The sequence below is a fragment of the Physella acuta genome, unplaced genomic scaffold (genome assembly GCF_028476545.2).
Source record: "Physella acuta isolate Inbredline_101_S28 unplaced genomic scaffold, ASM2847654v3 ptg001757l, whole genome shotgun sequence".
NCBI lineage: Eukaryota > Metazoa > Mollusca > Gastropoda > Physidae > Physella > Physella acuta.
Window position 1 is genome coordinate 75,325 of NW_026733267.1, and position 17,364 is coordinate 92,688.

The window sequence follows — 17,364 nt, forward strand, 5'->3', positions numbered from 1 at the left end:
ACACTTTTTGATCATATATATAAATTGTAAAATGCAACATAAATGTGAAAATAAACTTTACACAATGCTTTAACCACACATTATTGAAGGATTTCTTATAAGTCTTAGTTGTTAGATGGTGCATTTACTTTTAAATCAGAAAATAATTCTGAATAAAAAAGTGTAAAAGAATAACCCTCGCTATTTTAACAACTGCAGTGCTTTAAAAGTCTTGTTGTAGTCAGATTGGCAAATTTTGGTGACTTTTAGTCCCATGGTCCCAAATAAATAATATAAGTAATTGATGTGTTTATTCCACTGACTACCCACCACAATTAGCTGCTAGCTGTTAAAAAGGGGGGGGGGGAGATGAGGGGCATATCTTGTTTAGCTTAACAAATCTAATACAACTGTCAGACTTTGTTTGTGGTTTAAACATAGATGGATATTATCTTTCTTATGTGGTTTGAAAAACATGTAAGCTGTAAATCCAACAAATTATAATGTTAATTAAATTTACATACATTTAAACAATCTGTAAGATTGTTGTGCTTTTTTTTGTACATACGGATAATATTTATTTGGCACTCAAATGTTTGACACTTAAACAATATTTACATTCTATACATGCAATGAAGCATATTTTTCAGCTTTGGCAAGGTAATTTCATCAGAGAAGTAATTATTAATTTTTTAAAACAGTAAAAATCTTTTTTTCTATAAAACTATAGAGTGGTTATTACTTGATTAACCCTTTTTTTTTACTGCCTTAAAAGTGGTTTTTAAAGTCAAGTTTATTAAATATTTCATCACTTTCAAATTCTTTATAACCTACTTAGCTTTGCTAGAAAAACATTAAGAGAAACAGTAAATAGTGTATTTCTTTCATTTATATTACATGAGCACAACCAAACTTTTTTAAAAGAACACTAATTATTAAACAAATCAATTATAAAAATATTTTTATAATTCTTAGTACACATATAACATTTTATTGCACAAGTGCTGACATAAATATTATGTGCAATAATCTTGCCAACATTTATATCATAGTTAATCTAGTGATAACTTATTGTTAAAAAAATAGATTAAAACAAAGAAGAAAAAAAATTAAACATGGCACTCATTTGCTACAAAGTTTTAAAATAATATTTTTTAGTGTTTTTCCACTTTGTCATAAAGCAAAAATAGTGTTTCACCAATAAAAAATAAATTACTTTGTTTTGCAATACTAAAAATAAAAATGAATGCTTCATAAATATGTTTGTAAGTTGGCAAAATGACTTATGTACAACAAAAATGTTTCAGAATTCCGGTAAGTAGAACAAATAGCTACACTATAAATCTGCTTGGAACTTCTACTATGAATGAATATATGATGTCTAGCATGAGTAGCTTTAACAGCATGTAAACATCATCACAGATACAGCTTTAAATAACGGAATTATAAAAATATGAAAAAAGTTTGACAATGTATGTCTTTTTGCATATTTGATTCATATTATTTCTTTTGCGATGCTTTCTTTGCAATTGGTGGTTTAGGAAGAACAGGAGGTGGTGGTTGTGTTTTTTGTACAACTCTTGGAGGTAATGGTGGTGGAGGGAGCTGAGCAGCATCAGTGTAGTCTTGAAGTTCTATATACAACTCTTTCATTGACTGTCTTTTTTCCTGTTTAAATAAAAATATTGTTTTAATGAAACACATAATAAGACATTACACTTAAAAAAAAAAGAAAAGCAAATAATTATAAGTTAGTTTAAGAAGTTTAACTTTTTGAATGATGACTTTTTAAATTTAAATCTCTGATAAAGTAAAATATTTTAAAACTTTTTCTTTTCACGCACAGTTGTTAACCTATCAACATTTTATTTAAAACTAATTTTCTTTTTTCTTCAAAATTTTGTATTTAAAAACTATTTGCCATGAGTATTTGTCTAATAACAAAGGCCATCCAAGTTTTTTAAATTTTTCCATATTAATCACAAGCATTTCATTGTAATATTTAAGGATTCAAAAATAGAAAACATAAAATGCTAGTAAACAGTATTTACTATTTATAAAAGAAAATATTTTAAAATATCCATATAAGATTTTATATATCTATATATATCAATGTATATCTATATATATCTATATATATATATATACATATGTATACATATGTATATATATCTATATATATATATCTATATATATATCTATATATCTATCTATATATATATATATATATATCTATCTATATATATATATATATATATATATATATATATATATATATATATATATATATATATATATATATCTTTCTCTCTCTCTCTCTCTCTCTCTCTCTATATATATATATATATATATATATATATATATATATATATATATATATATATATATATATATATATATATATATATATATATATACATATGTATACATATGTATACATATGTATATAATATTTATTTGTTAATTTGCTATTTTTATTATTATATAGGTGTGAAAGTTGCTGGTAGAATATATATATATATATATATATATATATATATATATATATATATATATATATATATATATATATATATATATATATATATATATATACATATGTATATATATATAATATTTGTTAATTTGCTATTTTTATTATTATATATATATGAAAGTTGCTGGTAGAATTTGCTTAAAAAACAATGTCTATTACAAATACTATAAGCTATTAGGTTGTAAATAGGTAAAGGTAAAAAATTAAAGCAAAATTACGAACAGTAATAAAGTGGTTTCCAAATTAAAGAAAATAGGCTTAACATAAAGAAATACATAATATAGCCCAAACATTACCAGTTATCGTGTTTTCATTGCTAGATTTAGATAAAACATTAATTATTAGACAAGGTGGTTTCCATTGGTTGATGATTACCAAAAAATACAAGCTAAAAATGTTTAAACCTCTTAAAGGTAAAACAATCTATACCATAATAATTTGATGTAACAACATAAAACTTTTTATTAATTTACACCATAGCCAATGTCAGAGTGGAAGATATTTTAGCTGGCAAACTGAAAAGCTGATTATCTTACAAGTGATGAATTACAAAGTTCTATATACAAATATTTTAATAAGATTTTTTGGTGATTATGTCAGATAAACATTTGCTGTTAAATAATCCTTATTGGCTTACTTGGTCTGTCAGTAATTAACTCAAAATGTTTAGGATATTTCTTAGTTTAGAATGCTTTAGTTTCTTCTATACAAATGTGTCTTGAGAATATTATCTTTTGATTTTTAATTTTGTTTTTACATTCTGCTAAAACAATGAATTATTTTATTACTAATTAGTTTTTATAGAGTGCTGTGTGTATTGTAAATATGGTTATATGCAATATATAACAAATCAATCACAAACTGGGAAATAACCACATAGATGAGTTACGGCGGGTTTTTTAAAAATAGAATTCAGCATTTTTAGTTTTTTATATTAATAGGCTACTATCAAAATTATTTGTCTTTAAAAGTATCACAAGAGTAACATGTTATGGAAACAACATAGAAAGACAACTTCAAGATTTTAATGATTATTAATATTTAAACCATGCTTTAGAAGATGACACCATGGTTGAAATGAAATGGTTGTGTGTCATAATAGAATAAATGGTTAAATGTAAAGGGTTAAAGGTTTCAGGTCAAACAGTCTTACACAGCAGTAATTACTTTAAATGCAACATTACTTTAAAAGTAATGATAGTACTTTATTATATTATTTGCATACTATTATAACAGTCTATTAATAGGAAAACAGCAAAATACTAACTAGGAGTAATTGTTACAAAAATTGTTATTAACAATTATCTTTATTATATGCTAAGTTCAGGTATACATACTGGTTTTTAAAACTGACTCTTAATAAGTGCAGGCTATGTAAAATTTTGTCAGTTTTTAACAGGATGCAAATAGTTAGACTGATAATGTGCATCCAACCAAGCAACATTAGCTTAAGGAGTTGTGGTTATGGTAAATGATCAAGGACTTAAAAGGAATACAAAATATATTTTAAAAGGGATTTCAAAATAGTTCAAGGTAAAATTTAGCACTCAATTTACTGAGTAAATTCAGTCAGAATATTTACGCACAAAGGGATTATTTGGGTTTAGTTTTTACCGTGTCTGTTTAGTGCTATGTGAATAATATGCTATTTGTCTAACTGTCGAATAGATTTCATCATTGGGTCTATTAACAGCATGGCTAGGTGTGTCACTTGAATGGCGGCGATGCATCCGTGGTCCACGGAAAAAAGACTGACATAAAAGATATGAAGAAGGTTGATAATACTGACTTCTAAGTCAAGAAGTTTTGGAGTCACATTTGTATAATTATACTGTATATACTTATTTGCAGGCGATTTACATTTCTCTGTCATCTATGCTGATGACTTACATTTATGAACCAAATTATTATCCAATAAATTATTATCCAATACTAGTGAATTACTAAGCAGAAATTATAACGTGCTATTAATTATAATCTAAGCAAAAATTATTTCCAAATTTGTTGATAAATTACATTTCTAGGACAAACAACTGTTGGAAAGTTTTTAGCTTAAATTAAGAGTATACATCTAACATAATAAAACTTATTCGAAAAGGATGACCATTACAAAATGTATCATATAATCTAGTGTTTCCTACCATGTTAATATTATTTAACTTAACATTTGAAATTGTATTGAAGTTATAAATCTGTAGAACTAAGAACAAGATAAAAGGCGAATAATTCTTTAATGTTACCACTACTGTGTTTAATGAACTGGGCCATGCAATTTTGTAAAATATATTATAAAAAGAATAAATAAAAGGTAAAAGAGTTTATGAATTAGCTCTAGCAGTGATGAATAATGAGCCAAGTGTACGTCAGTAAACAATGTGCCAAAATGTTAGTAAATCTAATGCAGCACTGGAAAGCAACAAAAACATGCATTTCATATCTATAGTATACGTGTCTCTATAAAAACCACTGTGGATATGATAAACAAATACCTGGCTTGGCCGAGGAAATGTGTGAGTTCGTTGCTCAATGGTTTGTTGTAATCTTGACCCATCATCATACAACTGAAATATCAAGTAGGATCATACTAAACCTATCCGTAGTTTCAACAAGCTTTAGCAACAGTGTAAGCTCTATGTCCTCTTGTAAATATTAGAAAAAGTACCATCATTTCATTATTATTTCTTTTTATCTTTACAAAAAAAAAACAAAAAAAAAAACACCCATGTAGAGCATTAAAATAGTCTACTTTGTATTCAAAAATTATTTTGTATCTAGTCATTTAGAGTTATGATAGAAATATGAAACATTAGTTTGTAAGTTCAGAGAACACTGTCACTAGAAAACATGTTAATGCCCAAGCAAAGATCCAAAGCTTGTGCTAGAAAATGAAAAGTGTATCTAAACCTAGCATGTGTACATTTTTAAGCAAACAATGCATGTATTAAAGTGTAACATAGTTAAAAATGTTTGTTTCTTTATTTCTTTCTTAAACAAGTTTTATATCATCTATCTGCTACATTGAAGCAAGGCTAACACTAGAACTACGGACAATTTTTGTCTCTACTTCTACAAGTATGTAAGGCGCTAATTACCTCAGACTCATCTGACGATGTTGATGTTATAGATCCTCTGATGTCTGCACTCTCTCTTCCACTGTCTTTACTAATCCTCATCAAGCTACTTGTACCTGTGGAGCATTAAGGCATTGATGGGGATGACCTTTAAATTTATGTTCTGATATTTTCTGATATTCAGGCATTGTGTCATGAAATGTTTACTTAGCTGTTGTATTTGGTATTGTATTTGAAATAGTTTGAAAACATGAATGTTAGGGGAACATCTACAGTTTCATTAAAAAAAATGATGATTTTAAAATTGTTTTTGAGATCAACCTTTTTATCATTAATTGAATTTACAAACATTTGCATAACAATATTACTTTTCCATTAGTTGCAAGAAAGATTAGAGTGAAAATACTGAAAATATGTCATGAACATTTAGTCTGAATATGTTCTAAGATATAAAATATATTGAACTCATTTTTTAGAGTATGTCTCTCAGAAATATAATAAATCGATTACCCCTTTAAAAAATGGTAGATCTAGTAGTAGTGCTGTAAGATTTAAAATTCTCCCAGCAATAGCTTTTTCATTGTAAAACTATTTCTCGATAAGAAATAATTTTTAAAGACATTTAATAAATGAAATGACTTACTACTTGCATTACTGCCTCGATGTACCTCTTTGATAGTTGTACTTCGCAATGAAAATGGTTCCTAAGAAATTACTTCAAGTAAGTAAGGTTTCTAAAATCTAAAGCACATACTATTTTAACTATACCAAGACATTTACTTCACACAAACTCAAAACCAAATCTTATGTTCTTCCCATGTATTGGGAAAAAAAAACCATTGCACAATGAGCACATTAAGTATTAAAATTAAAAATAATAATACTTTATCTATAATAATGTTAGCTTGGGTGCATTCTATCATATCTCATTCCTTTAATTAATCTCAAAAAATATTTGATTAGCAAAGCGTTTCATTAGTTCAAGCATTAGTAAATTAGTAGCCATATAGCTAGGTTGCCTATTTATTCAGTGAATCACTAATGCTAAGATATATTTAATGACAACATATTAAGAAAGACTTACTGATATTTCAGGTGACAGTATGTCATCTTCCTCTGGGTGCTCTATGCATTTTTTGAGTTTTGTTTTATTTTTACTTTTAACATTTTTAAGAGCATCCATAGCTTTAACATGTTTTTCTCTCAAAGCTTGCAGTGTTTGCTGGAGAAGACATAGTTCAGACATTTTTAATACATTTTTATCAAAATAACTAATATAGAATCTAGATCTACATCTAAATTTAAAAAAAAGGATAAAAATAAGGAAATATTAAATGTGTTTGAGGATTTCAGTAATTAAATAACCTGAAGTGAATGTGTATGGTATGTTTTTTTTAATAATAAAAAATGATATTAAAAAAATAATTTAAAAACTATTTTAAATAGTTTTTTATCCAATCAAAATGGATTATTTTAATTTAAATAGTGTTGAATAGGCCTATATTTGTATATTTTAAAAAATAGACCTTCACCAATCAGATACCACCTAACTCCCACCCCATTTACCATGTTTCAAAAAAGGGTATAATAAAATAGGCTGATTTTTTAAAAATAAAATAAACAGAAGTTTTGATTTATATTACAAAAACCACTAATTATATTTTAAAGTAAACTTTGACAGTGGTACTGGTAAAAAAGAAATCTACTAAAAATGGCATATATTGGATTTTAGGACATGGCAAAAGTATTTTCTATATAAATTATATTTCGTTTGGGGGTGGGGGGATGGGGTGGGGGAGCGGTAGACGTTCTTAAGGAGTTCGCCCCCCACCCCAGAGATGCCTGAAAAACTCTGCACACATACAGATAACTTTAAAATATTATCACACTTTAACTCACAATCCCTTTGGTTGGAATTTATCTTTTTTTTAAATAATGAATACAATGGAAGTTATTTAAAAATCAATTGTGTTATTTCCCTTTATTTAGCCGCGGAGATATTATTAAAAGTGCTCGTTTGTTTTCAAGGTTCTCATCGAACCAACTTTTGAGCCTACCTGTCTTTCCTTGAAGCTGACAGCATTGCCAGTTTCGTATCTTTCTTTCCAAGATCTGAACAGCATTTCTGCCTCTTCAATGCTAAAATTACCATTTTTGACCTCTTGTTGTATTTCAATCAACTCAGACTGACTTCTGCTTCCAATAGCGCCGGCAGGTATAACTGGTTCTATCGTTGCGAGAGAAAAAAACCTTTTAATGTAATTTGTTCGAGGTATCTATCTATATACTACTAAAAGTCAACTTTGTTTACATGTTTGAATATTTATTTGTTTGCCTGATCGAAAATTGTGATATGTTCGACTCTATCTGGAAAGCTGTAAAATGGTATGCAGGTAGAGAATAATTTTTTAATGCAGACAGACTGTTGATCACAAATTTATTTAAAGACGTTAATTAATTAATTGATTTATTCATATGCAGATTAACCCATTTTTTTAAAAAATATTTGAAAAGCCACTAGACTCGGCGGGACCGTGACGTCACAGGTTTTTGTTTACTCTTTAGTACAATAAAATGGCGGCGTCTATCGAAGAAAATTGTGTTCCCATTCACAAGTTTAACGCGTTCTAAATCTAATTTTCTGTCGGTCATAACTTTAACAATACGTCCGTTTTCTGTATTTATTACGTTCCAACACTTATATCAATGTTCAACTGTCTTTTTCATTTAGTTTTACAATAAATTTCTCTAGATCTAAAGATCAGCTATCGAAGGAAATTTATGAATCTAGCCTAGACTCTAGATCTAGCCTAGATGTAGGTCACTAGGTTTCTATGTAAATTCTAGATCTAGACTTAATGTAAATTCTACATCTAGAATCTATTTCAGGCCTTAATTATTTTATATAAATCTTTGTTTGGCTTATTTAAGATAAAATTTAATTTGAAAGTTAGTACTACTAGACTTATTTTTAGATCTAGATCTAGAATCTATACGCCGTAAATCAAGTTGCATAAGGAGATACATAGTATAGTATAAAAATTCACTTGTGACGTCACGAGTAAATAGCTAAAATGGTAGCGTAGTCAGCTCTCATGCAGGAGGCACGGGTTCTAGACCAATATGTCAATGAAATTTTTTTTTTCAATTTTTTTTTTTTTAGATGTGAATGATAACGTTGCCTATCTGAACTTGGCAAGATACAGGGCAGGTGAAGTAGAGTTCATCTGTTTCTTTGTCCTAAGCATATGAAAGGATAGTGTGGTCAGATACATGCTCGGCTGGAATTGTTTTTTAAACGATAAAAACATGTTGTCTGAGACTTGGCAGGACACTGGGCAGGTGAAGTAGAGTTGAGTAGGTCACCTGTGACGTCAGTTTATGAAGGGATAGTCCGAAATCGGTGTTTTCGGTGTTTTTAAAAGATAAAAAACATATATTTGAATGTGGGGTCTGTTTTTTGTGAGGATAAGTGACACTGCAGTAGCGTACCGAGGAGGGGGGGGGGGGACGGTAGGGGAGGGGAGGCGGGGGGTGGGGGGGGGGGGAAGGGGAGGCGGGGGGTGGGGAGGGGGAAGGGGGGGCATATGTTGGGGCGCCAAAATGGTTTGGAAAAATAAATTGATAGGTTGAGGGGGGTTCAAATCGAAAGTTTGAGTGGGGGGGGGGGGGTGCACATCAAAAGTTTGAGGGGGGGGGTTCAAATCGAAAACTTTGTCCCCGGGCGCCGGGAAGGGTCGCTATGCCTCTGAGTGACAGACGTGATGTTTTTTGATGGATGACCCCCGAAACCCACAGTTATCCAACGGATGACGGGTATTCTAGTCTATATACTACTAAAAGTCAAGTTTGTTTACATGTTTGAATATTTATTTGTTTGCCTGATCGAAAATTGTGATATGTTCGACTCTATCTGGAAAGCTGTAAAATGGTATGCAGGTAGAGAATAATTTTTTAATGCAGACAGACTGTTGATCACAAATTTATTTAAAGACGTTAATTAATTAATTGATTTATTCATATGCAGATTAACCCATTTTTTTAAAAAATATTTGAAAAGCCACTAGACTCGGCGGGACCGTGACGTCACAGGTTTTTGTTTACTCTTTAGTACAATAAAATGGCGGCGTCTATCGAAGAAAATTGTGTTCCCATTCACAAGTTTAACGCGTTCTAAATCTAATTTTCTGTCGGTCATAACTTTAACAATACGTCCGTTTTCTGTATTTATTACGTTCCAACACTTATATCAATGTTCAACTGTCTTTTTCATTTAGTTTTACAATAAATTTCTCTAGATCTAAAGATCAGCTATCGAAGGAAATTTATGAATCTAGCCTAGACTCTAGATCTAGCCTAGATGTAGGTCACTAGGTTTCTATGTAAATTCTAGATCTAGACTTAATGTAAATTCTACATCTAGAATCTATTTCAGGCCTTAATTATTTTATATAAATCTTTGTTTGGCTTATTTAAGATAAAATTTAATTTGAAAGTTAGTACTACTAGACTTATTTTTAGATCTAGATCTAGAATCTATACGCCGTAAATCAAGTTGCATAAGGAGATACATAGTATAGTATAAAAATTCACTTGTGACGTCACGAGTAAATAGCTAAAATGGTAGCGTAGTCAGCTCTCATGCAGGAGGCACGGGTTCTAGACCAATATGTCAATGAAATTTTTTTTTTCAATTTTTTTTTTTTTAGATGTGAATGATAACGTTGCCTATCTGAACTTGGCAAGATACAGGGCAGGTGAAGTAGAGTTCATCTGTTTCTTTGTCCTAAGCATATGAAAGGATAGTGTGGTCAGATACATGCTCGGCTGGAATTGTTTTTTAAACGATAAAAACATGTTGTCTGAGACTTGGCAGGACACTGGGCAGGTGAAGTAGAGTTGAGTAGGTCACCTGTGACGTCAGTTTATGAAGGGATAGTCCGAAATCGGTGTTTTCGGTGTTTTTAAAAGATAAAAAACATATATTTGAATGTGGGGTCTGTTTTTTGTGAGGATAAGTGACACTGCAGTAGCGTACCGAGGAGGGGGGGGGGGGACGGTAGGGGAGGGGAGGCGGGGGGTGGGGGGGGGGGAAGGGGAGGCGGGGGGTGGGGAGGGGGAAGGGGGGGCATATGTTGGGGCGCCAAAATGGTTTGGAAAAATAAATTGATAGGTTGAGGGGGGTTCAAATCGAAAGTTTGAGTGGGGGGGGGGGGGGGGGGGTGCACATCAAAAGTTTGAGGGGGGGGGTTCAAATCGAAAACTTTGTCCCCGGGCGCCGGGAAGGGTCGCTATGCCTCTGAGTGACAGACGTGATGTTTTTTGATGGATGACCCCCGAAACCCACAGTTATCCAACGGATGACGGGTATTCTAGTATACTACTAAAAGTCAAGTTTGTTTACATGTTTGAATATTTATTTGTTTGCCTGATCGAAAATTGTGATATGTTCGACTCTATCTGGAAAGCTGTAAAATGGTATGCAGGTAGAGAATAATTTTTTAATGCAGACAGACTGTTGATCACAAATTTATTTAAAGACGTTAATTAATTAATTGATTTATTCATATGCAGATTAACCCATTTTTTTAAAAAATATTTGAAAAGCCACTAGACTCGGCGGGACCGTGACGTCACAGGTTTTTGTTTACTCTTTAGTACAATAAAATGGCGGCGTCTATCGAAGAAAATTGTGTTCCCATTCACAAGTTTAACGCGTTCTAAATCTAATTTTCTGTCGGTCATAACTTTAACAATACGTCCGTTTTCTGTATTTATTACGTTCCAACACTTATATCAATGTTCAACTGTCTTTTTCATTTAGTTTTACAATAAATTTCTCTAGATCTAAAGATCAGCTATCGAAGGAAATTTATGAATCTAGCCTAGATCTAGATCTAGATCTAGCCTAGATGTAGGTCACTAGGTTTCTATGTAAATTCTAGATCTAGACTTAATGTAAATTCTACATCTAGAATCTATTTCAGGCCTTAATTATTTTATATAAATCTTTGTTTGGCTTATTTAAGATAAAATTTAATTTGAAAGTTAGTACTACTAGACTTATTTTTAGATCTAGATCTAGAATCTATACGCCGTAAATCAAGTTGCATAAGGAGATACATAGTATAGTATAAAAATTCACTTGTGACGTCACGAGTAAATAGCTAAAATGGTAGCGTAGTGAGCTCTCACGCAGGAGGCACGGGTTCTAGACCAATATGTCAATGAAATTTTTTTTTTTAGATGTGAATGATAACGTTGCCTATCTGAACTTGGCAAGATACAGGGCAGGTGAAGTAGAGTTCATCTGTTTCTTTGTCCTAAGCATATGAAAGGATAGTGTGGTCAGATACATGCTCGGCTGGAATTGTTTTTTAAACGATAAAAACATGTTGTCTGAGACTTGGCAGGACACTGGGCAGGTGAAGTAGAGTTGAGTAGGTCACCTGTGACGTCAGTTTATGAAGGGATAGCCCGAAATCGGTGTTTTCGGTGTTTTTAAAAGATAAAAAACATATATTTGAATGTGGGGTCTGTTTTTTGTGACGATAAGTGACACTGCAGTAGCGTACCGAGGAGGGGGGGGGGACGGTAGGGGAGGGGAGGCGGGGGGTGGGGAGGAGAGGCGGGGGGTGGGGGGGGGGGGGAAGGGGGAAGGGGGGGGCATATGTTGGGGCGCCAAAATGGTTTGGAAAAATAAATTGATAGGTTGAGGGGGGTTCAAATCGAAAGTTTGAGTGGGGGGGGGGGGGGGGGTTCAAATCGAAAACTTTGTCCCCGGGCGCCGGGAAGGGTCGCTATGCCTCTGAGTGACAGACGTGATGTTTTTTGATGGATGACCCCCGAAACCCACAGTTATCCAACGGATGACGGGTATTCTAGTAGAACCTAGATTTAGATCTAGATCTAGATCTAGTAAATGATCAATTCTAGCATGCAGAAGTGAGTAGCTTGTTTCGCATTTGTTTCGTGGTGTCATGCGCAATCGAAGTTGTGGTAAAATGTTTGACAGCTCTAGTGACACGAATGGAATTTGGAGATGTTTTATGAAAAACAAGTTAATTAAAAAAGTCTAGTGACATTTGTGCGCAATTTCCTTATGTTATCTAAAAATAGCTCTGACGTATAATGTTGGGGTGCGTTCAAGCTAGAAGAACAATCGGTTTGTAGGTGTTTATGTAATTTTAAAATTTGTGACCGAACGAGAGAATATTTTTGAAAACTTTCTTCGGCAATATTGTTCTAAATTATGACAGGAATCGATTGGTACATGTTTCAAGTCGCTAAGTGGTCTGGTTGCCGAGATATGGGCCAAAAACTGAATTTTTTCGAGGTTTTTTGGCTTTTCCGGGAAATAAATGAAAGAAACCCGGAATTTTTATGGCCTATGCTCATTCTCGTAACTTGCTTAACATAATTGCTTTTGGAACTATTCATCGATATTGCTTCGTTGAGGAGGAGATACGACTTAAAGCCCGGACACACATTCATCCATCCATCCATCCATTCCCAGAAATGACGAGTTAATAAACGCAATTCTCCAGAATGGAAATTGCGCTAAAAAAAGTGGCCCAGAATCTACTTAAATATAAAATCGATTGCACATCTAAAAATTTAAGACGATTGTATTAATCTTTCATAAGAAATCAAACGTGTTTACGTTACATACGTTAAATCTATTTATAGAGTTAGCCTTTATTAACTTTATATAAATAAAAAAAATTAACATTTCATTAGTCATTTAAATTTATTTGGAATAGTGGGAGTTTAATAATGTGAAATATTATATCTTCTTGTGGTGTTTGAACAATTTTCTACCACTAAAGCTCTCTAAAATAAAACACAAACGCTCTACAGTACCGATATCTATCATTATAATACTTTCAGATATTTTACCCATCTTAATAAATAAATAAATTAGACATTATGTAACACTCAAGCAACAAATCCGTGTTCTAGTTTCAAATCCGTGTTCAAGTTTCAAACAAGATCGCCCACTTCCCGTTTCAAATAGCTTTTAGTATGATTTAGCCTAAAGTAGCGTATCTTACAGTCTTATATGCCCTCAAGTGGTTTACTTGGTAAAGCTTAGTGTAGATAGAATCCAGTACAAATTAAACAACGAAGTTGGGTTACTCAATGAGCAAAGCAGATAACGAAATTGTAAAAAAAAAACGTTACAATTTGTAAGAAGTCCGTAAATGTGTAGTTTAGTCTCATTGAGCAAAGTGATAGTTTGCATTTATTATAAAAAAATAAAGTTACAAAAGCCATGCTTATATTGTATTGTTTACAAAACCAGCATATATAAAAAGCAAAAATGTACATTTTTAAAAACATTTTAGATATACCTTAGTGAAATTATATTTACAATGTACATAACATAGGTACTTTCCTGTTAAACTGGTTGACGGAAAATGACATCTAACCCAAACTTAACCGTAGACATAACGCCCAACCACGTTATCGCTCTTACCTAAATCCTAACTAACCCCTTTCCTATTATTTTCTCGAACTTAACAGGAAAGTATCAATTAAAAAGACACTAGCAAAAGTTTGGTTAAGAAAATTCTAGACAACGCCTTTAGCTCATAAAACAAGCGGTTATGTATCAAACGTGTATTTGGATTCTAGTGGCGGATCGAAGTGAAGGCTGACTGCACCCAGATGGTACCAGAAGTTTAGACCCTACATTTTTTATCTGGATACCTATGACAGGATATAAATCTTATAGAGGTCCCATGCCGTTTTAATCCAGGGACTCAGGATCAGCTTGATCTACCCTGGATAAGCCAAATCCGCCAATGTGTAAATTTATAAAACTGACCGCACGGAATATCCTAGATTACACCCACTGTTATTAATGTTTTAACTACCTTACAACAGAGTTCTTGTTAAGTGAGACAAGTCCAGTAGTGTAGAAAGGATTTTGTATGGGGGTGGTGGTGGGGGGGAGGTTTCTAACCCTACGACACCGTGTCAGCCCTTAAAGTCACTTAAGGCCACTTATACAATAATTTGAATGAAGCATTGTTTTTCTTTCAAGTACACTATCAAATTAAAATTTTAACAGGAATGTGTTTTTTTTTCTTAAAAAATAAATTGCGTAAGGAATAAAAATGTTTGTTTTGTTTTAATAGTTCCCTGTTAAGCTGAAACAAAAAACTACTCGATATTTTGAATCAGTATCCGTGATAACGATAGCTCAACCCAAGCCTTAACTTCCGCCGCATCATCTCACATTCAGAGGCGTAGCGATGGGGGGGGGGGGGGCAGGCGGTACATATGTCTCCGGGCGCCGACCTTAGGGCGCGCCAAAATGGTTTGTAAAAACAAATTAAAATGTCATTTTAGCTGCATTTTTGCATTATAAGTAGTTTGAGGGGGGGGGGGGGTGTGCAAATCGAAAGTTTGAGGAGGGGGTGCAAATCGATAGTTTGAAAGGGGGTGCAAATCGACAATTTGCCCCCGAGGGTGGCGCCAAATTGGAAGTTTGTCCCCGGGCGCCGGGAAGGGTCGCTACGCCTCTGCTCACATTACACCCCCAATGAAGTCATATTATAAGGTGGGGGTGTGGACCGCACCGGGTGACACCCCACCTAGTGACGCCACTCCACTCTGTAAGATACAACGCGTTATACTTCTGCTTTAAGCTTGACCAGAAATAGAAGTATTGTGAATTTACAAGCAAGGCTAATACAATCCAGTGTACAAGGACTTTTTAATGCTTTAATGTTAGTATATAGGCAGCATGCGTGTTAGAACTGTAAGCTCAGTTCCCAAGTTGTTGAACTTACTGATCGATGTCTGTAAAAACTGTTTGGGTGACGGAATAGCTTTTTTAAGAGGGCTATCTGTTGAAATATTTCAAATAAATTTTTTTGGCTTGTAAAACAAATTGGGTTCGAAATCATATGCTAACTAAACAGTAGTTGTTACAAAGCTGTTTCAAATGGTTCTTAGGCCAGCGGTTCCCAGCCTGTTGCTTGTGTTGCCCTATGTGCAGTGCTAATCAATTTCCACGCATTGAAATTAATTAATTAATGAGGCTCTTGAAATTATTCATTAGAATGTCTTAATGAAACACTTTAAAATTTAGTTTCTGTCATTTAAATCATCAGAAATAAAATAAAAAATTGAGTCTAGTGCACAAACAAATTTTTTCATGAAAATAATTTTTTTTTTTAATTAGTCAAAAAAAAAAAAGGTTGGCACTCCCTTCTTTCGCTAGTTAAAAAAGTTATCTCATATTGTCAGGAAATAGCACTGAGAACGAAACAAACTGGGCGTGTGTAAATTTCAATATCTTTCTAACTAACAAAAAAAAAAAATCAATGGATAAGTTTGAGATGGGACATCATTGGAACCGCTGTCACAAAAAGTAGGTTGGGTAAAAGGGGAGACTACTCTTATCAATGCACGTTTGAGTTATGCACCTTTAAAATGTACACATTCACAGGCAAAAAGGTAAACGCCAAACTATAAACAAGGATCTAACGACAGCCTTGAGTTATGGGACAATGTGAATTTCATGTCACACCCTACCACTGCCTTTCTTCTATGAACCGAAACTAGTTAAGTTAACATCTAGTGTTAGAGAAAAACATCAACACATATGTCAATCATATGTAAACAATACATCAAAACTGACCTGGTACAACGTACTCACTGTCCTGGGTATCTTCAAGCGTCTGATCTGTCAATTTGAAATAAATTGAGCTTAGTTAAAAATATAATTCTTATATATAAACTCATGGCATTTAAAAAAATTACATCGCAATTCTAATTGTAAATTATAGGTGCTAAATGTAGTAGTTTACACCTTGCGTAAACTAACTAGCATTACTAGCAACATCACTAGATAACATCCCCAAGGAAATTATGAAGCGTAATGACCCATTCCGGCGCCCGGGACGAACTATCAATTTTTCTCCCTCAACCCGCCCATTTATATATATATATATATATATATATATATATATATATATATATATATATATATATATATATATATATATATATAGTTAATCAAGTCGGTGAAAAGCGCCCCCTACCCCTCCTAGTTTGGAGTGTTGGTGGCGTTTTTACCAGTTACTATCCATCCCGTAAAGGTTTTTTTTTTATCGTTGTGGCACACGATTGATGTAGAGAACATTGAAATCTGTGTGTAAAGCCATGTAGCCTTTTACTTTCTTAACTTTAACTGTGTATAATTCAATACCCCAACTTGAGCTTTTTAATTTTTTTACCCCTTTTGGAGCCCCCTTAGGGTCGGTGCCCGAGGCTGCCCCCCCCCCCCCCTAGCTACGCCACTGGTATGTAGGACAAAACAAACTTGGAAAAGGTCAGCTGTCACTGAAGCAGAAGCAGTTGGAATGATATGGATCCAACTTGGAGGAATCGCCCAGAACGATGGAGAGGTGTGGTTGCGTCCTTATGCTCCACCAGGAGTCCACAGAAATGGTGGTGATAAAATTGAGTAGTAGACTTAATGTATTTTTTTTTTGCTGCCTTGTTTGTTTCATGTAGTCTACTCTCCACCCCCCCCCCCCACCACTCGCTTCCCACCACTATTTTATGTTCATTAACACATCGACTTACCTGAAGGTTTCCGTGGTGTGATTTTTGGTGGCTCAGAATTCCCCGGGGGTGGCGAGGGACGAGGTCCAAAAGGTTTAACAGCAGGTTTGAAGTTGGGGGGAGGTGGTAAGGCCGGCTTAGGGGTGTGGCTGGGCGTCATGATCTCGTAGATATCCTCTCCTTCTGGAGCTGGAG

At 33.1% G+C, this 17,364-nt stretch overlaps 1 protein-coding gene across 5 annotated transcripts; it reads right to left on the bottom strand.

The window, feature by feature from the left end:
- Positions 1-757: 757 nt before the first annotated feature.
- On the bottom strand, positions 758-17,350 carry LOC131930329 (phosphoinositide 3-kinase adapter protein 1). Of its 5 annotated transcripts, none has more exons than XM_059286751.1 (10): positions 17,191-17,350; positions 16,241-16,285; positions 15,387-15,443; positions 7,644-7,813; positions 6,671-6,808; positions 6,230-6,290; positions 5,608-5,702; positions 5,005-5,076; positions 4,130-4,266; positions 1,496-1,647 (listed from the first exon to the last, which is right to left on the bottom strand). In XM_059286751.1, the coding sequence occupies exons 1-10, from the start codon at positions 17,327-17,329 to the stop codon at positions 1,629-1,631; spliced, it is 933 nt and encodes a 310-aa protein (XP_059142734.1). In that variant the 5' UTR covers positions 17,330-17,350; the 3' UTR covers positions 1,496-1,628. The 5 variants fall into 5 exon arrangements, with proteins under 5 accessions (XP_059142733.1, XP_059142735.1, XP_059142736.1 ...); XM_059286755.1 differs by lacking the exon at positions 4,130-4,266 and adding an exon at positions 2,812-2,831 and having other exon boundaries at positions 1,547-1,647; XM_059286750.1 differs by lacking the exon at positions 4,130-4,266 and having other exon boundaries at positions 758-1,647.
- Between the last annotated feature and the right edge of the window lie 14 nt (positions 17,351-17,364).